A 25,044-nucleotide genomic window follows, 5' to 3' on the forward strand; every position below is an offset into this window, starting at 1 on the left:
CATTGGAATAGGAAATCAGCTGGAAGATCTGTACTGTTATTCATATTCCATAACATTTTCAGAAGAGGCGGAGTAGGCAAGTGGACATTAACGACGCAATGGCCAAGATGGAAGGTACAGTACTTTGTTCAAATGGCTAGACATAAAACTGTGAACACAGTGTTACAGCTCTCATCTGGGTGATTTCCCTGACTGGGAGTTATTTGGCAGACACATAAAGTGTTGGCTATTACACTACACTACGGAGTTCATTGCCTGTTTTAGGCAAAGCGTTCTATGAACTTGATGTTGGCGCCTCTCATCGCTTTGTCGTCATCAACTTCTTTCCCTTTAAGACATTGCATTTCCTTGTCCTGTACTCACAATGAGCTTTGAGTTATTCACAGGCCACGTGCTCTCATATGAGCAAGTATGGTAGCGACTTTAACCCAACACCTACGTCCGGACCTCTTGGCGTAATGGCTATGGTGTTGGCTTGACAGTCGCAGAGTTCCGGTCGGCGCTACCCCCCCCCCGAATTCACTACATTGGTGTCAAAAGTAGGGTGGCGCCTGTGTGGCCATCAAAAGAGGCGTGTACACGTGAGAGTCTTGGTACAGAGAAGCGTGGGGACACTCTCTCCCAGAGGAAGGAGACAATGCCGTGGCCTTAAACTAACACCTAGAAACCTCAGTAAGAGGTTCAGACCTGTTGGCTTGACAGTCACTGGACCCGGGTTTGAGTCCAGGTCAGGGGGCAAAGTATCATTTAGAATAAGATGAAGGATGTCACCCAGAGTGGGGATCCTGAAAATAGACCACAGACACAGTACATTAAACATTTACTAATCCATCAGACAATAATTTATCATACAACCTCCTGTGCATCTAACATAGGTACTCAGACGGTGCATGATTAATTGCTTCATGAAATACGGTGCTCTTTAAATATTGCAAGCAGACATGGTTTCTGAAGCACAAGCTCTTGTTGGATTTCAAAATGCACAGATAAATGTGCCAAGAGTAGGCGAGACAACTCAATTAGACTGTCATAACTACTCTCGAAAACACTGCATGATTAGCCGTTTGTGTTAATATCACTGTAGGCTATTAAAAATCTCCCCCTCTCACACACTCACACACAAACACACGGCTGTTGCGCTCTTTCCCTCTCTGTAAGGTTGTCGTATGTTCCAATACAATAGTCGCCTACTCGGCTACGCCACTTGCATACGCTATTAACGTTGGCTGGATCTGAGAATGTAGATGGGAAAAACATTCTAATTACATTTTGGAGAATACTAGGGCGACTCGACACTATTTCAAGATAGTCAACGGTGTACTGTTCTCACACGCGTAACACAATGGATCTCTCATTTATGGCTGCGCAGGTAAGTCTGTGACATTATTGGTATTGGTAATGAAGAAGTTATGTGTGGTTTCAATGCAATTATCGGCTAATAATTATTAGAACGAATAGGCCAAATGCGTTGTCAAAAGCTTGCTAATGTGCAAAAGGCAGTAAAGAGTAAACCAGTTCTATATGGCGTATGTATGGGTTATTTATTTCCTACGGACATACGCACGAAGTTTCTCTCTCGCCCGATGAACTTGATTTTGTCACCAACAAGCTAAAATAACCTTTCACGGATAAACAGGTGTAAACACGCATCCCACCTTAAATCTTGAGATCAATATCGTTTTTTAAACCGACTGTAATACAACTTGTTGATTTTTTTTCAAAATATAACATTTATAACAAAATATAACATCATTCAGGAAATGATACGATTTTTTGCACGAATTTGATTAGGCTAAAGTTAGTACATGTAATCATATACAGAACTTAACACACATGCATACATGTTTTCATCCATTTTCTATTATTTTGTCCACGCTGATGTTCCTCTGATCATCAATGCAGTTCTTATATTTGACTGAGATGTCAGACAACTTTGTAATCAACAGGATAATTAAAGTAATCAAATGTAATCAGCCCAGATGAGATATATGCAATTATAATAGACTTGGGAGTTGATCAATATCTATTAAGATAGGCTATTCTAGGTATTATATGGCAGGCTACCATGCCATAGTGCAAATATGTGATTTGCAATGCGAAATGTAATTATCTTGAACTTGTAACTCCGCATAACGACTCTAATAAATGAAACATGACAATAACACACCGGACCATGGACAATGTTTACGATTCACCATGATTTTCATTGCTAGCCTATTTACATTTCTCTGATTATGAGTGTCATGCCCTCAGGGCTGCACATGCATGCACATTTATATTTAGAAAACATGAGCGTCATTAGGGTGGGCAAGGGGAATCCCCCAAAAAAAAATGTTGTCTCAAACTTAGCTTAAATTTAAGAAAACGTAGGCAAACATTTTGTCAATTCAAAATGATGTGCTTGCTCAAGTTGTCTCATATGATCGTTCAACTATAAATTATTATTTGGGCATCTTAACTAAAAAAAGGCTGTGCAACTGGTTACAGACACACAGAGTGCTTTTAACATGCAATGTTTTTAACTTACATACAGTACGAGTGAAAACATTGGACACACCTACTCATTCAAGGCTTTTTCTATATGTTTACTAATAGTGAAGACATAAACACAATGAAATAACACATATGGAATCATGTAGTAACCAAAAAAGTGTTAAACAAATCATAATATATTTTTGCCAGTGTGCAAAGCTGTCATCAAGGCAAAGGGCGGCTACTTCGAAGAATCTCAAATATAAATATATATTTTGATATGTTTAACACTTTTTTTTTGCCTGCCTCACAATCCCATATGTGTTATTTCATAGTTTTGAGGTCTTCTTCACTATTATTCTACAATGTCGAAAATAATGAAAAATCCTTGAATGAGTAGGTGTGTTGAAATATTTGACTGGAAATGTATATTAGACATACATGTTTACATTGTGCATGTTCATTTATACAGTAGTTATTATTCAACATGTCCTCGTTTGGGATTTGAACTCTCAGCCTCTTGGTTCTTGGCATTCCAATCTTCCAGCTTTGCCACCATATCTGAGGCAAGTGTCAGTTTATCTAACTATTCTCTCACCATTGATATTATTGACTTATTTCAGCAATTGTAGGTTTTTCTGTGTAGTTGTCTGCTGTTGGTGGGGCATATTAATCTGTTTTAATGTTACTCCGTAATCACTATGATAAATACAATAGTTTTGCTTGAGTGTACCTGAGATTTACTGTGAAGAGCAAAGTGTAGCAATGCAGGTGAAATAAGTCATTGACATGAACATGGTTGTGGTAGCAAGAAGATTGGAAGAGGTTGAGAGTTCAAATCCCAGGTGAGGACATGGAATATGAATTACTGTCTACATGTCAAATATGAAAACATTGTACGTTAAAATAATAGTTGCCCCACAGGTAAGTCATATTTTTCAGTCAATTTTAACAAACACATCGTTTTAAGTTGACTGAATTTCTGCCCATGTTTTTTAAAAGTTGGAGCTAATTTTGCGCCAACTCTTTGTTTTTTAGTTCAGGTAACACTTGGGCTGAAAGAAGTGGAACCAGTTAATAATAATTTGTTGAAACCAAACATATTACAGTGTGTGGTGTCAGCCAGACGCCTGATAACTTGGAATGTAGAGCGGTATCAGCTGAATTCTCTTGTATTTAGAGACTTTCTGACAGGGATGACATTTTTTAAATCCTCAATAAAGCTGACTATAGTATCTCACAAAGCCCAGATTGAATGTGTTGGTCAACACATTATGTAATCAACATGCAGAACTTTCAGGTTACTGTAGGCAAATACAAAATAAAGACTGATATTACTGAATCATACGAGTATAACCATGAGCTAGGACGCCATCATATATCTTCATGTCACCACTCATTCCCCTCAACATCCATCCATACAGTACTCATCAAGGACACATCCTCAATCATCTGTCAACTACAAAACAGTATTAATCAAGGCTTTCTCTGTTGCTGTGGGTGTTCAGAGTCTGAGTCTAGGTCTGGGAGGTCATGTGTCAGGAAATATTCAGGTGGTTTTCCTCCACGGCTCTAGACAGCTGTGCGACGGTGCGAGGAAGAGATGGCTGTTGGGAGGACGGCATCGGTAAGATAGAGATGGTGACACAGCTCTTCCTGTCACGTTGAGAGAGATCTCCATTAGTCTCTGAGCTGGGCCCCAAGTTTCTCTGCCTGACTTCTCCACGACGCTCTCCGCTCTGCTCAGTGTCATCTCGCCCTCGATGCCCTGGCTGACAGGCCAGGAGCTAGTCACTTTCACATTAATGCTGGAGAGCACACTGAGATGCTCCATTGCCATATTGTTCCAACATGAGTCTGCTATGACAGAACTTGGTAACTATGCAGGCTTAAGCATAAGCACTAATTGCCTCAGTTTCTCACTTCCCACTCTTATTACGTTACTCCCATTCGTATTAAATTAATCACATTCTGATTACATTTCTCTCTTCTGTCTCATTATGCCTTCGTACACAAAAAAAATAGCTGGGTTTAAAACAACCCATCGCTGGGTGAATAGTGGACAGAACACACGTTGGGTTATTTTTGACCCAGCCAGTTGTGTCATTTAGTTGGGTTATTGAGCTATGATCCACCGTGTCAGATCAGAACACTGGAAGCACGTGGCTTAGTAGTCGCATGGCATTCGGGTCGTTATTTTTGGTCCCCGGTGAGAGCAAATGTCATTACGGTTGATCTGTTTTGTAGTATTGTCAGACGCATTAGGGGTGAGCACCGACACTTTTGTAGTTTATTGAAGCTTACACAAATTGAGTTCCTCAAGTGCCTATGCATATCCCAGTGTTGGGATAGTTACCAATTTGTTATGATATTTAAATAATGTTATTAATTGTATATTTAAACTATGTAATGTGCAAAAATATTGAAGGGAAATTTAAATGTGTACAAAATTGTACAAAAATAACATGATGAACAGGAATGACATTTACTCCCACAGGTTGCCAAAAATACTTATCGTCGCCAATAGGCCATTCTTCCTGCAAATAACCTCTATAGTTTAAGCCTGGGGGGGTTCTACTAAGCTAACATGTGGAATTGTTTTAAGATGGTCATATGAAGGATCATTTAGATATTTGTTTTGAAATTTTAGGATCCCTTTAGGTATAAAAACAAATATTTGATGAAACATTGAATTTGGCCTTACTGCTATTAACTATTAGCCCATAAACACATTGAATAACAGCATCATACATGGAAAAACAAAACTAAAGGAATTTTGTTTTTGAAGTGTCTGTCCTATATCTGAGGGATAGAAGAAAGATCAGGAAACTTCCATATATACTTCCATTCATTCATTTTACTGGTACCGGGCTACCTTCAGGCGAGTCTTGTGAGGCTTAGGGACATCCTAGAACAAAACAGTAATCACAATAGAGGAGTCATAATAGTTTGGCAACCCGGACAGGAAGATCACGTCAGTGACTCAACCCAATCAAGTGACGCACCCCTCCTAGGGACGGCATGAAAGGATGCAGTGGATTCAGATGCAGCCAGTGCAAAAAATATATATCCTAATACACTGCTCAAAAAAATAAAGGGAACACTAAAATAACACATCCTACATCTGAATGAATGAAATATTCTTATTAAATACTTTTTTCTTTACATAGTTGAATGTGCTGACAACCAAATTACACAAAAATTATCCATGGAAATCAAATTTATCAACCCATGGAGGTCTGGATTTGGAGTAACACTCAAAATTAAAGTGGAAAACCACACTACAGGCTGATCCAACTTTGATGTAATGTCCTTAAAACAAGTAAAAATTAGGCTCAGTAGTGTATGTGGTCTCCACGTGCCTGTATGACCTCCCTACAATGCCTGGGCATGCTCCTGATGAGGTGGCGGATGGTCTCCTGAGGGATCTCCTCCCAGACCTGGACTAAAGCATCCGCCAACTTCTGGACAGTCTGTGGTGCAAGGTGGCGTTGGTGGGTGGAGTGAGACATGATGTCCCAGATGTGCTCAATTGGATTCAGGTCTGGGGAACGGACGGGCCAGTCCATAGCATCAATGCCTTCCTCTTGCAGGAACTGCTGACACACTCCAGCCACATGAGGTCTAGCATTGTCTTGATTTAGGAGGAACCCAAGGCCAACCACACCAGCATATGGTCTCACAAGAGGTCTGAGGATCTCATCTCGGTACCTAATGGCAGTCAGGCTACCTCTGGCGAGCAAATGGAGGGCTGTGCGACCCCCCAAAGAAATGCCACCCCACACCATGACTGACACACCGCCAAACCGGTCATGCTGGAGGATGTTGCAGGCAGCAGAACGTTCTCCACGGCGTCTCCAGACTGTCACGTCTGTCACATGTGCTCAGTGTGAACCTGCTTTCACCTGTGAAGAGCACAGGGTGCCAGTGGCGAATTTGCCAATCTTGGTGTTCTCTGGCAAATGCCAAACGTGCTGTAAGCACAACCCCCACCTGTGGAAGTCGGGCCCTCATACCACCCTCAAGTCTGTTTCTGACTGTTTTAGCAGACACATTCACATTTGTGGCCTGCTGGAGGTCATTTTGCAGGGCTCTGGCAGTGCTGCTTCTGCTCCTCCTTGCGTCTCCTGATGTACTGGCCTGTCTCCTGGTAGCGCCTCCATGCTCTGGACACGCTGACAGACACAGCAAACCTTCTTGCCACATCTCGCATTGATGTGCCATCCTGGATGAGCTGCACTACCTGAGCCACTTGTGTGGAGTGTAGACTCCGTCTCATGCTACCACTAGAGTGAAAGCACCGCCAGCATTCAAAAGTGACCGAAACATCAGCCAGGAAGCATAGAAACAGAGAAGTGGTCTGTGGTCCCCACCTGCAGAACCACTCCTTTATTGGGGGTGTCTTGCTAAATGCCTATAATTTCCACCTGTCTTATTAAAGATACAAACCTGTCTGTGCTCAACATGTACTGACAATACAACAGAACAGATTAACTGGAATGACATTTACTCTCAAAGGTAGCCAAAATAACGATCTGAAAGTCACGCCCCTACTAAGCCACGCCTCCAGTATTCTGCTCTGACTGGGTGGATCGTAGCTCAATAACCCAGCATCAACAACCCAATTTATAGAAAAAATGAGTTGTTTGTGACCCAACTGGCTGGGTCACATTAACCCAACATGTGTTCTGTCCAATATTTAGCCGAATTGGGTTGTTTTTAAACCAGCATTTTTTAGAGTCTACCTGCCCATTGGAAACCAGTGCGAGAGGGAGCAATCATCTGGGTCGCACCTAAACTCATTACGCTGTTGGTGGTATAAACAGTCTTAACATTTACTGTGCTCTCTTTACACATTTTTCTCTCTATCTCTGCTAGCCTTAATCTGAAATAGGAGCCACCATGTAATGAGTACTAATGTTTTACCAAGTGACTTTACTCTTAATCATATCCTTCATTTTGTGCCCTTGATGCAAATTAACCGTGGGCTATATTCCTTTTAAGTTTTGACAGAGGATGAAGGATGCTTGAAGTTTGCCATTTTTTTTCATACAATGTCCATGATCGCAATCAAGATTTCCCATTATTCCTAATTAAGCCATTCCGTTTATCTCTTGCCACTGATACCGATACTTCTTTCAACTCTTATTGAATTTCTCCTTTCTGTTTGACCCCTGCTTATGACAATTTCATTTTTATACCCTCAACTACAAAGGAATACTGCTTGTGCAAGACTCATGCTGTGTCTGTTATATGTCACATACACTGATTTTACCATCAATCTACTACATTCCTTTTTTTCTATTTCATGCTCTCATACTATTCTATACATCCTTGGTTTTGATCATTAATGTTGTCTGTTACCAACTTAATTTACAGGACACATCAGCTGTCAGTGAGTGGGATGCTTGTTAGTGGCTTCCATAGATGTGTAGAGTGTGGGTAGGCTACAACAGGTACTGAAACAAAACCCAATCTGAAAGGAACTCATAGTGAGGATGGCTGTGGCTGCAGATCCCATGGATACATAGCTGATCAGCTAGCCAGTCAGCAAGACAACCAGCTAGTGATGTTTATAGTAGACATACTGTACGTGCTGCCTCTGCTGGATCTACACATGCTATATGCAGTGGTGAGAAAGGTGCCAAATTTTCATTCTTGAGTAAAAGTAAAGATACCTTAACAGAAAGTTCCACAAGTAAAAGTGAAAGTCACCCAGTAAAATACTACTTGAGTAAAAGTCTAAAAGTATTTGGTTTTAAATATACTTAAGTTTAACAAGTAAATGTAATTGCAAAAATATACTTAAGTATGAAAATTAAAAGTATAAATAATTTAAAATTCCTTATATTAAGCAAAGCAGACGGCACCATTTTCTTGTTTTTAAAAATAATGTATTGCCAGGGGCACACTCTTGTGTTTAGTGAGTCCGCCAGGCCAGAGGCTAAATTTGACACAAGTACTTTTGGTTTGGTCAGGGAAAATGTATGGAGTAAAAAGTTTTTAAAAATGTAGGAATGTAGTGAAGTAAAAGTAAAAGTTGTCGAAAACATATATAGTAAAGTAATGTACAGATTCTCCAAAAAATTACTTAAGTAGTACTTGAAAGTATTTTTACTTAAGTACTTTACACCACTAGCTATATGGGTGTGTGTACAGTAGGATCAGGGAGTGGTTTGTCACTTCTTGGCCCACTCGACTGGTCACCAGATAAAATTGCTTTCAGACCTTGACACCATCCTCCTTATCACACCAACCAAGTGCTTGTCTTTGGGTCTAAGCTACAGGCGGCAATACAATTTTCCTCAGCTTAGCCCAGGGGTGTGTCAGAGTGCATGTACTGTAATTAGCGGGGCGAGAATGATGGCGTCTGGCTCCCAGCTCTCCAGTAGTAATGTGCCATGCTCGAGCTAGCTGGCTCTCTCTGAATGGGTGAATTTCCAGACAAGGGGTGAAATATTGCAGGACGGCAACAGCTCCCAGGGTGGGGCACAAGCTCTCTGTGTGTGGACAGGAAGCACAGAAAAGATTAAGCAGTTGTGAGATCTTTCTTGGATTATGACTGTTTCTTCTCAGTAGACTGCTGACACGGTGCATGAAAGGATATCTGATCAAGACATAATGATCTGAATCAGAGTGACTGGAGCTATGGCAAAAAGAGATCAGCATACACGGTTAAACCAAGTGTTTAAGACACATACCTAAAAAATAATTCTGTAACACTTTTTAAATGCGTCAAGGCATTTAGAATATCAATTAAAACTCGTCACAGTATTTTGATTGTAAACACAAGAACATGCTTATTTGCTATTATACTTTTTAAACATATGAACATGTTTATTCAGGATAAGGCATTTAGGTTTTAAACACTAAACACTGGGGGTGTTATTTCAACACTGTAGGATGTAAAGCCATATTTTCATATTTCCATAAATGCCTTTTGAGTGAATGTAAGAGATACCCACCCATTACTGTGTTTCTTAGTAGTGATGGGGAAATGAAGCTTCCTAAAGCATTGAACTCTTTCCAGCCAATTGTGTCGAAAATAGGTTTATTAAGGCTTTGATCAACACAGTGTACACTAGTAGCACCTGCTGGTCAAAAGAATGTAGAGCATCCAAATGATTATAGATGACGTCCCACACTGTGTATTGTGCGCAGAGTAGACTTTTTGTCTTTCCCGAAACCAATTCCAAACCATTCAGGTGGTTGTTTGGCGAAATGAAGCTTCGGACGTCATTGATCATGTGCTTCTGATAAAGTGGTACAGGCATCGTTACACTGCTTTGAATTAAACTGCTTAGCAGTTTTGATGCATGCCTCAGTGCTCTGGTATCAAACTTAACATCACTATTTGTTAGTGACAGAGACATGGTTGTTGAGTTCAATAACTTATATTCCTTCTATTCCTATTCCATTCACCAAGTGACTGTCTAAGTGAATGTGTTGCAATTAAAAGTAAACCTGTTACAAAGACATACTTTTCATAAGGCCTTTAGTTATGGCCTAGCTATCCTCGACATTGTGGCCTAAAAATCCTATTGCAAACCAGCCAGAGGAAGGATATCCAAGAATTTGAATATTTTTTATCACACCTGCAATCAGAATGAGTGGAATGGAATAAGAATATATACATTTAAATATATGGATGAGCAATGACAGAGCAGCATAGGCAAGATGCAATAGATGGTATTACAATACAGTACATACAGTACATATGAGATGAGTAATGAAAGATATGTAAACATTGTTAAAGTGGGATTATTAAAGTGACTAGTGATCCATGTATTAAAGTGGACAATGATTTCATGTCTGTATGTACTGTAGGCAGCAACCTCTCTGTGTTAGTGATGGCAGTCTGATGGCAGTCCTAAAACTTATCTGAGTAAAAGGCATGGCAAGTCATACATTTCTAATGACTAAATATACTCTAAACAGGATGATGGGAAAGTAAACACTAGTGTTTAAAATCTGAACACTTGGGAGATATAGATGTTCTGGTTAGAAACTTACTGGAAAAAGCGGACTATCGTGTTTAATCTTGCATTCTAAACGCCTGTGTTTAAGATTAGAACAGTTATAGACGCTATATTTAGTCTCCAATGTTTACTGAAAACCTAAATAAAATTACACAATGAGCACTTGTTGTCTCTCAAATACATCGTTACAGTTGTTGGCTAGCTAGCTAGCAAATTATTCCTATATTAGCATTGATTTGGAATCAAAAACACCTCAAAGCAAGACATGGTATCAAGAGCAAGATGAAACAAGCTGAAACGAGCCGCTTACCATTGCCCACCCACATGGCAGTTTCTTGTCATTTTTGCTAGCAATCTGGCCATCCAGAATCACAACAACACAATGACTTCTGCCCCATGGAAGCGCGCACATCATTTTCTTGACGTTGTTAGCTAAGCCGTATAATGGAAAACCTAAATGCCTGAAGTTTTTAACACTGATGTTTATGTTATAAACGTGTCACATGTTTCATGGTTTTCCAGTGTGTTCTGTAGAGAGTGTGATTATGCTGATACCCAGGTCTCACGATGCCTCCGCGTGTAAATACATGAGGATGTACACCCATAACGCTCGTAGGTTGTTTACCCTGTAGAGAAAGGAAATTGGAGTGCTAATGAAAATGGCAGTGTGGGATGCCATAGAGTTAGTGAGCCATTACCTGTAACCAGAGGGGGCCTTTCTCTCCAAGCTGCCTTCGCAAGGAAGCATCCAAGGAAGGGTGCCCTATTTCCAAACTTAAATCGACATAAACATTTCTTAAAATGCATTTTGGCCCCTATTCCAGGCATGGTCAAGTTAATCAATAGGACTGTGGTCATACATTAGATCATCTTGTTTAGTCATCCATCATTCTTCTACTCGCTGTTAATAGCAATGCGCTGGGAATGAACAAGCATGTCCATGACTTACAATATTTAGCCTTACAAAGCAGAAGGAAATGCCCGTCTACCTTACTTGCACAGAAGTGCATCAGGCAGTAGTTCTATTTTACCCCCCATTAACATTACCAGATGTACATAAAGTAAAATGACTGATACTACAAAAAATTAAACAACCATTGCAAAACCATCCTAACAACCATATTTTGAGTTATTAATGGGCACTGATACATTTTCACGAGTCACGACTCGTATATACATTTGTAAAATTAAGAATTCTCCAGGGAGCGCACACAGGGAACATAATGATATGGATTTAGAGTCGGGGATGTACATTTTCTTCAAAGGATCTGCGATATCTGATGAGTGCAGTGATTTACTGCGTTTATAATCCATATACAGTATTATTGTGTTATCTTTTTCGACCTGATGAGTTAGTATGTAAATCTAAATGAAATGTTGCCAGTCCAATGTTCCCCAGAGGTGACGATTTGTCAACGTGATTTTTTGTAGTCTGTAGTTATTATTGAATGGAAAAATCCTTATTGATTGACTAAACTGTTTCACATCATAATTTATCATATTTAATGTATTCACAGATACTGAGACATTGTGTTTTTTACATTCGGGCCCAATGAAGTGGAAGAAAAGTTCATCTTTGTTTAAAGACAATATTCTTCATTTTTTAAATTCTGTTGTAACTACTGAACCTTTAAAGTATGCTCTTCTAAGGTTATATATTGCATCATAAAGGCTGTGTCTGACCTGGTGTCTTGCCAGAGTCAGAGGTCCCCATTCTACCCTGGTATAGTACAGTAGAATCCATGCAGTGACGCAACTGGTCTGGGGACAGTGCTTCCACATCCTGTGTAACTCATCATCACCACAGCAGGGGTTACTTCCAGTGCCTCAAACAAACATAGTTCAGGGTGTAGAGAACAAACCCATTGCCCCATACAGTAGTCCTGCTCCTGGTCTATACACTGGTCATAGAGTTCAACTCAGACTTACTATTGCATCATGAACAGTATGATAAAAGGGGGCCAAGCAGTACAGTAAGGAGAGTCCTCTGGATCACCCCTATAGCCCTCTGCACTGTGGAATGCTGGGAATTGCCATTGTAGCAGCAGTACCAGTTCACTCCTGTGTGTAATGTGTTGACTATAGTTGTTCTAGTTGAACTTGAGGTCTGTGGTGTCATGATTCAATGACTTTTCAAATGCAAAGCAGAAAACTACTCAAACGTGAACTGTGCTGGGTATGCTCCACATCTGAGGAATAAAAATCAGTTAAATATTTTCTCCCTATGTATCTCTCTATTAATACATACACAGTTTGTTACAGAAAGTCCTGGTAAATATGGTTATTTCCACAGGGGCTATGGTTGCTATCAAATTCCTTCAGTGCCACTTTACTGAAAACACTCCCTTCTCAGGGAAATTGGAAGCTATCGCTCGTTGGAAAAATGTGTTATCTAATGTTAGTCCAAAAGTATGGGTTTTCTCTCTCTCTCTCTCTCCCCATTCCTCTGACTGTTTTTTTCCAAGTCTTTTTGTGATTCAAAGGTGTTAATGCCCATTCTAGAATGCCCTTCTACCAAATCAGAAATTATTATTCAACATGTGGTAGTGATAAGGTGTGATATGTCAATGTCTATTTCAAGAAATTACATTTGAAGGGTTAATGTGTCAACATGTGTATGCTAAAATGTTATGTGGAATTGGAGGTACCAAACTATTTTAGGTGTTGCTCCCCTCAGAACCCAATTAGTTTTGCTATTGAGACTAGTGAATAGGTAACTTATTGTGACTTTTGTTGTCTAGAGGCTGTCTACACTCCATGACTACTCCGTAGGGCTGTTACGGTGACCATATTACCACCACACCGGCGTTCACGCAGTCAAATTCCAGTGACCATTTAATCACAGTAACTAGGCTTCTCCAAGCTCTGATGCTGCTGATGGACATTAGTGGCCTACCAAACTTGCTAACTGACTGGTACTCAGCACTCTATTGTCCCACATGAATGCAAATGTGATCGAAAATCTAATCAAACACATCATGAGAGCCCACAAGCTCCTGTTATGCAGCATTTCTATAGGCTGTGCAATTGAGTGAGAAAACCGTTTTGATGGCCTTTCTATAGGCTAAGCCTACTATATTTATTTCTCAACTTTCCTAATATTAAGCACATTGCTTCTTTTTGCAAGAGGAGTATAGCCTGCCTGGCTGGCATGAAAATGGGAAAAGCTTCCTCCATTTGTTTTTTAAGTGTGTAGATGACATGTATTTTTACCCCTGTTTCGTGTTTCAAATTTCACACATATATTATTTAGTATTTGTAAAGATACGATTAAGAAACAGAGCATGCATTTTTTGTGTGTGACTTTTTCAAGTCATAGTTGCACACCTCCTGTGGCCTAGCCCATAGGCCTACATGTTTTGATAAGGTTTGTATCACAACCACAGTGGCCAAATAACTTCTTAAAATGAAGCACATTAATCCACTTCACAACCAGTGTTGAGCCTATTTGGCATACATAGGCAGTGTGTGAGTTTGGGGAAGACACATTTCACCATAAAAATGCGCCTTTATAATGAGCATTACATGCAGAATCGCATTTGCGGTCACTTTTGAGAATTGTGTTTTCTCCGCTAATTGATTGCATTTTTGAACATCAACTATTCCAGACTATGTTTGGAATATATTTTTTTCAGGCAGAAGGACAAGTTGACCAATAAAATGGGTGAACTTTTGTACTATGGGGTATAGTAGATTGACATAGGCTAGTGATTGTGTTGTTTGTTAGGCCTACTCAAATGTGGACAGTTATTCCAACATCTTCAATATGCGACTCAGAATTCGATGAGGACGCAGACAGCTGCGTCCCTGTTGTGTCTGTCTTCACTTGTAGCCTGTATGAAAGCATAGCAGCACCCACCTGTAGCAAGCGCTCCAGCAGGTATATCTCTCTGGTCACCCCCAAAACCAATTCTTCCTTTGGCCGCCTCTCCTTCCAGTTCTCTGCTGCCAATGACTGGAACGAACTACAAAAATCTCTGAAACTGGAAACACTTATCTCCCTCACTAGCTTTAAGCACCAGCTGTCAGAGCATCTCACATATTACTGCACCTGTACATAACCCATCTATAATTTAGCCCAAACAACTACCTCTCCCCCTACTGTATTTATTTATTTTTCTCCTTTGCACCCCATTATTTCTATCTCTACATTGCACATTCTTCCACTGCAAATGTACCATTCCATTGTTTTACTTGCTATATTGTATTTACTTCGTCACCATGGCCTTTATTTTTTTGTTGCCTTTACCTCCCTTATCTCAGCTCATTTGCTCACATTGTATATATACTTATTTTTCTACTGTATTATTGACTGTATGTTTGTTTTACTCCATGTGTAACTCTGTGTGGTTGTATGTGTCGAACTGCTTTGCTTTATCTTGGCCAGGTCGCAATTGTAAATGAGAACTTGCCTACCTGGTTAAATAAAGGTGAAATAAAATAAATAAAAATGTAAATCCCGAGATGCTGTGAGAAGGACCAGATCACTTTACAGGCATTGTCTAATATAATAAGAATTGAGAACCTCTGAGAGAGCCTTGAGAGTGAGAGGTGCTTTGGAGCATGCAGCCGGGAGAAGGGAAATATAATTATTATATTCAGCCCAAGTGCACAACAGCTACTGGCCGCAAAAGTCATAGATTTTTTTTAGGGGGCATTACGGCCACACATAAGGGATGCCGCCGGGAAATTTGAGTCATTATAAAGTGCTTGTCCAGTTGTGAATGAGAGACTGAAACAATGCATATCATATCATTAGAGTCACATAATGCAGCCTTAGAATGTGTTGAAAATTAAAACACATAGCCCAACATTTGTATCACAACTAAAGTTACATAAATAAGTCTAAATGAAGCATGTAGGAGGACCTGTTTCTTTGTGAACCCCTCAACACAGAATAGAAGCATGTGCTCGCTCCCTCAAACCTTTTGGAGAAAATATCCTTTCTATTTTTATTCAACTATGTTCAATTGTATTCTTCTTCATGTTTCTTTAGACCTGTCTAATATAAATAATGGATATCTTTTGATGGTGTTGGCTATATTACATGGATTTATTACACTTTTAAAAGTAGACGTTCCAAAGCTCTGCATCAGTGTCTTGTGGACTATGGGTGGAAGCCAGAAGATGCTAATTGTGTTTCTGATAATTAACGGTCAATTACCGTGAAGCCAGCAGTTATTTGCTTGACAATCACCGGCTGACAAAATGTCACGATCGCCACAGCCGCCGGTGTGACATTGTTTATTTCTTCCCAAACACAACTCATATGTTGTAGTTTCTAGCGAGAGATTTCTTTGGAAGACATTTTCTCAGCAAGGTACATAAATGAAGCAAACACATTTTCATTAGCTTGTCGAGACTGTCGATGTACAGTCTTTATGTGATTATTATTCATAGAAAAACGGGCAGGTGCCGTTGTGTGTTGGGGTTTTGTTGCTCCCTTGTTTGATTGTGTGACCTAGGGAAGAATGGATAAATGACCTGTTTGTTTGTGTGTCTGTTTGCGTGTGTGCGTGTATGCGTGTGGGTGTGTGTAAGGGCATTTCGTTATTCCCTCCTGACATTGTGTGGCCTGTGGAGAAATGGATTAATGACCTGTGAATGTCCTCACACTAAGCAGCCTGTTTCCTGTAATGTAGCCCAGTGGATAGCTTTTACATCACATGAAGCCCAGCCCCCAGAGTGGCGCTAACGCTATCTCTGAGATCCCATGCCCCTCTATATGATTAACGCGTCACCTGGCTACACACTACAGTGAAGACTCACCCAGGCGGTGAGCCAGCAGGAGTGGACTAATCACAGCATGCGGAAAGTCCCATGTCCTTCTTGTCGTGGTTGAATGATGGGCGTCTTGTTCAGTTTGCTGGTTGGCCACCGCTGTTACAGGGATGTGATTAGCCCCACTCTGAGCCCAGACACACACTTTTAGGGGAAATTAGTAGTGGTGGGCACAAAATAATATTGATAATTCAATATGAAAATGGTACCGGGCATTTTTAACATTTTTATTTAACCTTTACTGGGCGATGTATCGTGATATATCGTGATAGCATGTCATATCGTGATAATATTGTGGCATATATAATGATATGTTTTTATTCTTCCTACTTGTCTACACTTTTCAAAAAAACTGTTCACGTTTTCTATTTTCCTTCATGCCCATATGACATTCTCATCCAGGGACAGATAGAAAGACGGCGAGGACGTCTAAAGAGATACCAGAGGGAATCATGGTAAAAAAAAGGGCCAGTGATTAGTACAGCCTTGTGTAATTCTTACAGAGCCAAGATATAATACACAGAGTACTGTTACAGATCTGAGCTGGGCCCAGGCAGGCACAGAGTACTGTTACAGATCTGAGCTGGGCCCAGGCAGGCACAGAGTACTGTTACAGATCTGAGCTGGGCCCAGGCAGGCACAGAGTACTGTTACAGATCTGAGCTGGGCCCAGGCAGGCACATAGTACTGTTACAGATATGAGTGATTTGGAACGAGAGAAAAAAAGCTGAAATAGCTGTCTGATTCTGTTTTGCCAAAGATTCTCCACTGTCAGTAGTGTGATGGCACTCAACCAGACAGGCTTGAGAAATGGTAACTCGCCAGATATGACTTTGTAATGTCAAATTGGTTGCATGTTCCAGCATTGCTTTCCATGCTATAATGACATGCCACACTCATTACGTTGAGGTAGGCTGGATATGACCTGAGGAAAATACGTTGTCTATGGATTGTGGAGACAGAAATCCAATAATTGCAACACATATTCCAAATGAAATGGTAGGTCGTGAACTATGCGAAATAGTGTAGTCCTTGTTACTGTACCTGAAGATGACAAAGTGTCCTTTGCTTGATTTGCATAGAATGTGTTACCGTAGTAACAGAGTTCACTGAGAGACATGGAATGAGTTTGTAGCCATAAATGTACATAGGTCAGGATATGGCAGGTTTAAATGTCTAGTCTGTAATAGCATACAGGATATCAAAGTCTACATGGGAAAATAGTGGTAAAGCTCAGAGTTCTATTGTGATGTGAAGCAGGGGTTTATAGGTATTGGACTCCATATTCAAGTCCGTAAAAAAGTCAGTGCGTATACGAGGGCCAAACTTGCTATACGTGTGCATCCATGAACCATCCAATGACCCTCTTTTTTTACTAGATTGAAGTGTTTCACTTTATGCTTTGTTAGAGAGGATATCATATTGGTTTCTCAAGTTTTAGACATTTGTATACCTTTTGATTGATGGGTCCTTTTTGTTTCGTGAGAGAATAAGAGGCAGCTATGAGAGAGGTAGTCGTGACTGATGCTGTGTGGACGTTTCAAATAGCATTATCTTACAGTATTTTACTTTTTTTTTCTGTAAACACATGGGGCATTTTCTGTAAATGTAACGGCTGTCTTGGGAAGAAGGTGAGGACCAAAGCGCAGCGTGGTAAGTGTTCATCTTATTTAATGAAAAAAACTGAACACTGAATAACAAACAACAAAGAAACAACCGAAACAGTTCTGTCTAGTGCAGACACACAAAGACTGAAAATAACCACCCACAAAACACAATGGAAAACAGGCTACCTAAATATGGTTCTCAATCAGGTACAACGATTGACAGCTGCCTCTGATTGAGAACCATACCATGCCAAACACAGAAATAGAAAATCCTAGACAAACTAACCCACCTAACTCACGCCCTGACCATACTAAAACAAAAGACAAAACAAAGGAACTAAGGTCAGAACGTGACAGTAAAACACATGCTTCCCTTTTCCCTTGTATGAATAAAAGCATGATAATGGCCTGGAACATTACCATAGGAGTGCACAGTAGCCTGTAGTTAATGGATGATGTTTGCTGTGTGTTTAGAAGAAGAGAGGAGAATGTCACTGTTGCTACCCATTGTCTCAGTAGTCCATTTGTACGAGAGATGGATTATTTTGGGATACCAGGGGAAATAAGAGAAAGTGCACTTCACAGGTGAATAATTTACAGTTGATGGAAATTCTCAGTGTCATTACTATGCTCTAAGTCCAAAGTGGGCATGTGAGTGCTCATTCAGTGGTTCTGCTAAGCAAGCTTTGGGATATTTAGTCTGTACTTGCAATAGAATACAAAATGTTACATCCTTTTTCATCATGCTGAAACCTCTGGCTATAGGACCGAAGATCATTTGGTAAACAGAGAGTGCCATGACTGACAACCGACTGGAGGCTTATTTGAGGAACTGACTGTAGAAACATAAAGACGTTGACTGCTTCTGACAGTTGCGTTGTAAAGGGGAATCCTAAAGTGCTCACTAACACATATGCTCCTGTTCAGGCTGTAGGGTTGGAGACAGCAACCTATATACAGGGACTATCCTGAGACTCATATGAGGATATGGTTTGTGCTCTGTTGATGTTCACTCCTATGGAAGCCCTTTTGAAATGCTTTACCCTGAATGGTGATTGGCTGACAGCCGTGGTATATCAGAACCTTTTCCACGAGTATGACAAAAATACATTTTTACTGTTCTAATTACTTTGGTAACCAGTTTATAATAGCAATAAGACACCTCAGGCGTTTGTGGTTTATGACCAAAATACCACGGGTAAGGGCTGTACCCAGGCACTCCACTTTACGTCGTGATTAATAACAACCCTTATCCGTGGTATATTGACTAAAAAAGCCAACTGTACTCTTGGAGATTTACATAGAAAGGGATTGTGACAATGACAAAGAGCAAATGAGTGCAGAAATCAACTGAATTTAGTTCATAAATCCAGGTAATCTAGCCAGGGCAGTACCGAGGCTCCAAACCTTCCTATCTTGTTGATCTCTTAATTATTGTCTCAGCTGTGATTTAGCACAGTCTACACTGGGAAACCAATATGCAAGATCCATTTGTTCTAGCTAGAAAGCGATTTCAAAAAGCCGTTATGGCGGTGACAGGCACCTCTATTACCCTGAACATAGCACTTTAATGGCTAGTTGGAGAAAAAAAAACGTGTGTAATCCGATGCATGGAACAAATGAGCAATGTGGGAGTGCCATCGCTCATTTGGACAGAGCGGTTTGTTTTCATAGGCACACTGACTTGTCCCTTTTGAGGAAAGGTGTTTGGGGCCGTCTGAGTTGTTGTGCGCCTAAGTGTTTTGTCAGCGTGCATGTGTGCACGTGTATGACAGTGATGTTTAGCAGAGGCAATAAGGAACAGTGATTAAAAACAACACTCTTATGTCTTAGTTACCTTGTAAGGTATTTATTAAATGGAAAGTATTGACAGCATTGAATAGCAATCGAGCAGTTCACCTCTGAGTGACACATTGGAATTGATGTCCAGTCCACAAATGGACAGTGTGTACTCCATTATCAGCGACAGTCAGCGACAGTCAGCTTTGCATTGGTAAACAGCTTTGAATGAAAAAAAAAACATGTTTGAGGAACAATTGTATACATTTGTTCACATTCCCCACTCCTGTTTCTAAATGGTTCAAATCTTCTCTGAACCACATAATGTACTGGGCTGATTCTATATACAAGTGAAAGACAAAAGGTAAGCTTCTTGAAGGCACAGTTTCTTCAATGAGATGAGCTCTCCTTTGTTTGAGGGAAAGTGTCTTTGAGAAGCTTTTGTGCATTTCAATGTGTAGAAGGAATTGTTTTACCCTACAAAGTCTATACGTTTGACATGCAGGTGAATTGTCTCTTAATTCCTCTCCTTACGTTATCTGTGAGGTGTGAATAGATGGCGCGGTCGTCAGGTGGAAACCTGAAAAACAGACACACCTACGGGACACGCATCACAGCCCTTTCCTTCATCAGTTCTCTATATGACATTGTCTGTCCCTTTATTGTACCCCTACTTCACAATACCCTCTCTTTTTCATTAGTTTGCTATGAACAAAACACCTCTCTATAGGAATCAAAGGAAATAAGGTACTCATAAAGGACTTATATACCTTTATTTAACTAGGCAAGTCAGGTAAGAACAAATTCTTATTTTCAATGACGGCCTAGGAACAGTGGGTTAACTGCCTTATTCAGGGACCTACGACAGATTTTTACCTTGGGGATTCGATTTTGCAACTTTTCGGTTCATAGTCCAACGCTCTAACCACTAGGTTACCCTGCCCTGGCGTACTCATACAGGATCTCAGACTGCATCCCCTCTTTGAGACAATGTTCACAAAATATTTTTTGTATACTGTATCTCTTAACCTCCATTGACTATTTACTTTATATGTGACAGACTAATCTCCACAGAAGGGTTTCAAAGACACTGGTAGCAGCCTCATCACATTAGAACACAGTCTTTCACCATTGTACTCTAATGAGAACGGACCTCGTGACAGATTGGTCATTTGCTGCAATTGGTGACGCTCTACTACGGACTGTGTTGTATAGGATACAACTGTGTGAAGGAGAACACCTTTCTTGTCCCCTCATATTTGTGGGGTTTGGCTACCTAAACACAGCTCATATATTATGTGTGTTATTTTCTGAGCATAGTTGCCATCCTCTTATAGATAGGTATTGCGATACTGCGTGTATGTTCTGAATGTGTATGCGTAAGCGTAGGTGTAGGAATATGTAGGTTCCATACCATCGCTGAAAAGCATTCCATTGGCAATCCAATAGCTTTACTGTAGATACAGTTCAGTGAAAGAGTTTTAAATGATTGCGATAATCTATAATGTGCTCCAATGGCCTATTGGACGAGCTTCACCTTCCAGATAAGGGTTCATCGTTCACAATGAATCAGAGCCATTGCAGAAATGTTTTCAGACTGTTTACTTAATATTGGAAAGGAGACAAATGAACTGAATGTTCAATTAATTTTCAAAGGGAGAAGAAGATTACGCCACTGGACTATATTGATAGGGGAGGAGTGTTTCGGGTTATACATAAAATGACGCTGTGCAAAGTTCAGATATTTTGCCCACTTTGAGTTTAATGGACTTCCTTTTCTCTTCCAGTCTGTCATGGCGGGGGCCTTCATGGACTCGTCACCCAACGATGACTACAGCACGGACCACTCCCTCTTCAACTCCTCAGCCAGCGTCCACGCGGCCTCCATGGCAGCCCATGACCAGCCGGAGAGGGAGCCCATGTCCCGCGACGCCATCTGGCTTTGGATTGCCATCACCGCCACCATTGGGAACATTGTGGTTGTGGGAGTGGTGTACGCCTTCACTTTCTGAGTGGTGGGAGCCATGATAAAGTGTTGCCAGCAGGAGGAAGTTGCTGCACAAGATATTTGAACATAAGCTCAGAAATTTGAGAGCGACATAATCTCAGAACTCCACAGCAGCCAATTACCACTCTGAAAGGCTACACTGATACAGAGGAGTGAATGATTATTGCAGTGACATCTTGTCCATGCTTTTGAAAGACAAGGGACAAATACAAATACAGAATTGAGTATGTGTAATATGTTGGTAATTTTACTGCAGCCAAAGGTTAAAAAAATGAAATATTTTGTACATAAGTTCTGTTGATTTTACGTAAAAATGTTAACATTTCTGATGAAGCTTTAAATATTGAACGAATTCTAGAAAATAGTATACAGTGTTGTATAGTCAACTCTGAATAACCTCTGAGCTAATTGGTCAATTCTGAAATCACCTAAAGGACGTACAATATTCCTACAAAACCTTTGTAACATGCCAATCGAAGCGTTTGGAGATCATTGTATGGAAAGTAACACTGATATGTTTTTATCTTCAAAGCATTATCTTCAAAGCATTACTCCACAGAGGTCACTGTATTCTAAAGACATCTGCCCAAAGTTAGGAGTTTATGACAAACATTCTAGAAACAGAATGCCTAATGATCTTAGATTTATTTACTTACCCCATGAAAATATAGTTCACCTGACACTATCGGCGTTGGATCAAGTAAATCTAGTTCTCCCATTTCCTTCCTAAGTGAGCCTTGAGTGCTGAATAGACAATCCTTTCCGAGCAAATTCATATCAAATAAAGTATGGGTACACTAAAACTATTTCCCTTAAACACCCCTATCAGACCTCAAATCCACATGAACGGGATGTACCATTTACAGAACTTGATGTTCACTGTGACCACGCTTGTTATGTTTGTTTCCATTCTGTATAGCAATCCACTTTTCACAGATATTTACATGTGGAAACCAGATTTATCACGCTTAGAACTCACTTGGATCCAAGCCTCTTGATGTGACTGCTGTAACCATTTACCATTTTTATGTCGGTTTGAATGTATATTTGGATATAAGATTATCTTTCTTCCTCTTTACAGTTGCTCAACACATTGTAACCCAAACTGCATTCCAAGCCAAATACTCAACAAAAGTATAAACGCAACATGTAAAGTGTTGGTCCCATGTTTCATTTGTTGAAATAAAAGATTCCAGAAATGTTCCATATACACAAAAAGCTTCTTCCTCTCCAATTTTGTGCACATTTTTCTTACATCCCTGCTCGTGAGCATTTCTCCTTTGCCAAGATAATCCATCCACCTGACAGGTGTTGCATATCAAGAAGCTAATTTAACAGCATGATAATTACACATGTGCACCTTGTGCTGGGGACAATAAAAGGCCACTCTAAAATGTGCAGTTTTGTCACACAACATAATGCAACAAATGCCTCAAGTTTTGAAGGAGTGTGCAATTGGCATGCTGACTGCAGGAATGTCCACCAGAGCTGTTGCCAAATAATTGAATGTTCCTTTCTCTACCATAAGCCGCCTCCAACATCGTTTTAGAAAATTCGGTAGTACGTCCAACCAGCCGCACAACAACAGACCGCGTGTAAACACACCAGCTCAGGACCTCCACATCTGGCTTCTTCACTTGGTGGATCATCTGACACCAGCCACCCGGACAGCTGATGAAAATTAGGAGTATTTCTGTCTGTAATAAAGCCCTTTTGTGGGGGAAAACTAATTCTGATTGGCTTAGCCTGGCTCCCCAGTTGTGCCCATCCATGTGAAATCCATAGATTAGGGCCTAATGAATTGATTTCAATTGACTGATTTCCTTATATGAACTGTAACTCAGTAAAATCTTTAAAATTGTTGCATGTTGCATTTATGTTTTTGTGCAGTATCGTTTTAATGAGCCCCGGATGAGACAAGAGACAGTTGCCATAGCGATGCATCTCTACTTCCCTCTCAAGGATGCAGTGTTTCTCGTTCCCAGTGCAGTACACCTTTTTATCTCTCCCTAAACTCCCCAGCAAAACTGGCTAACACACACACACAGCTTTCTCACAAAATGCTGGGTACATTTCCATGCACAGGCATCCACAATGTCCAAATGGATTATGCCCTTTATGTAGCCTCTTTACATGTGGACATCACACATTAGCCAATACTCTTGTATAAATAATTAAGAGATTTTATAAGTTGAATGATACTCTTCATCTATTAGCATTAGCCTGCTCTACTCCAGAGAGCAAGTATAGTCATCTTCTGCTTTTACTGTCTGTAAAAGGGCACAGGGTGAGACCCAGATGCAGACACGGGAGGCAGATGGTTTGAGTCTCTGATGTTAATTATAATCCAAGGGGCAGGCAAGGGTATGGTCGTGGATAGGCAAAATATCATAACACGGTCAGAGTCCAGGAGGTACAGGGTGGCAGGCAGGCAGGCTTGAGGTCAGGGCAGGCAGTATGGTCAGGCAGGCGGGTTCAGAGTCAAATCAGTCAAGTGTCAAAACCGGGAGGACGAGCAACAACAGAGAAAATGGAAAAAGCAGGAGCACAGAAATAACATGCTGGTTGACTTGACAAAACAAGATGAACTGGCAACAGACGAACAGGGAACACAGGATTAAGTACCTAGGGACTAATGAGGAAAACAGGTGACACCTGAAGGTGGGTGGTGACAATCACAAAACAGGTGAAACAGATCAGGGCATGACAGTCTACCCTTTGTGCACATTGATGTTAGCGGTGAGATTCGTAGCCCGTTACTCACCAGACAGGTGGCATGCAAATCTCCGAACCGCAAACTCACTCTCTAAATTAAAGCAGCCAGACAGTGAGCACCCCATTAGTTGTAACATGGAGGCTGGGAGGCTAATAAAATTTCAATAAATCTCTGATGCGTTCCTGCCTGCCACACCGTAGAGCAGGCCCAAGGATGTCAAACACACTGCATAAATAGAGTCACTGTTTGGGAACAGTCATCTGTGTCTCAAATGGCATCCTATTCTCCATACAGATGCCGGATCTTAATTTGACCCCTTTCATCTCAGGAGGATTTGAATGGATATTGAATATTTAGAATCACTACCAGAGGGCAGCTGGAATTGGTGTTTGTAGGCTATACAATAACTTAGGCTTCCTGTCCGCAAGGCGTCAGTTCAAGTAGCCTTCTACATGCAGGCTATAGAATTCCTATGTGGATTATAATAAATGAACATATTTGGAAGGGGTAGATGTATTTTTCATTGGGGGAAATCTGTTTTTTTAGATGAATTATTTGATTGTATGTTTAAGACAAGCAATTGGTTGACAAAAATTGTAGATACCTCAGTGCCCGTGTGGTCTAGTGGTTACAGCTGCTGACCCCAGCACACATATGCCAGTGTCAGCATGGGTTTGAATCTGGCTCCCTGCCTTTTGGAGG

The 25,044-nt window shown here is 40.6% G+C and overlaps 1 protein-coding gene across 1 annotated transcript; it reads left to right on the forward strand.

Moving 5' to 3' along the window:
• The first annotated feature begins 1,118 nt into the window (after positions 1-1,118).
• On the forward strand, positions 1,119-24,204 carry LOC118398481 (uncharacterized protein C14orf132-like). Its single transcript, XM_035793860.2, has 2 exons — positions 1,119-1,369; positions 21,406-24,204. The coding sequence occupies exons 1-2, from the start codon at positions 1,343-1,345 to the stop codon at positions 21,628-21,630; spliced, it is 252 nt and encodes an 83-aa protein (XP_035649753.1). The 5' UTR covers positions 1,119-1,342; the 3' UTR covers positions 21,631-24,204.
• Positions 24,205-25,044: the final 840 nt, after the last annotated feature.

The sequence above is a fragment of the Oncorhynchus keta genome, chromosome 19 (assembly GCF_023373465.1).
Source record: "Oncorhynchus keta strain PuntledgeMale-10-30-2019 chromosome 19, Oket_V2, whole genome shotgun sequence".
Taxonomy (NCBI): domain Eukaryota; kingdom Metazoa; phylum Chordata; class Actinopteri; order Salmoniformes; family Salmonidae; genus Oncorhynchus; species Oncorhynchus keta.

Excerpts from the sequence above, each read along its gene's own strand:
- LOC118398481 (XM_035793860.2), top strand. The coding sequence starts at position 1,343 with ATGGATCTCTCATTTATGGCTGCGCAG. Across the intron at positions 1,370-21,405 it reads TCTCATTTATGGCTGCGCAG|TCTGTCATGGCGGGGGCCTT; the intron begins GTAAGTCTGTGA and ends TTTCTCTTCCAG.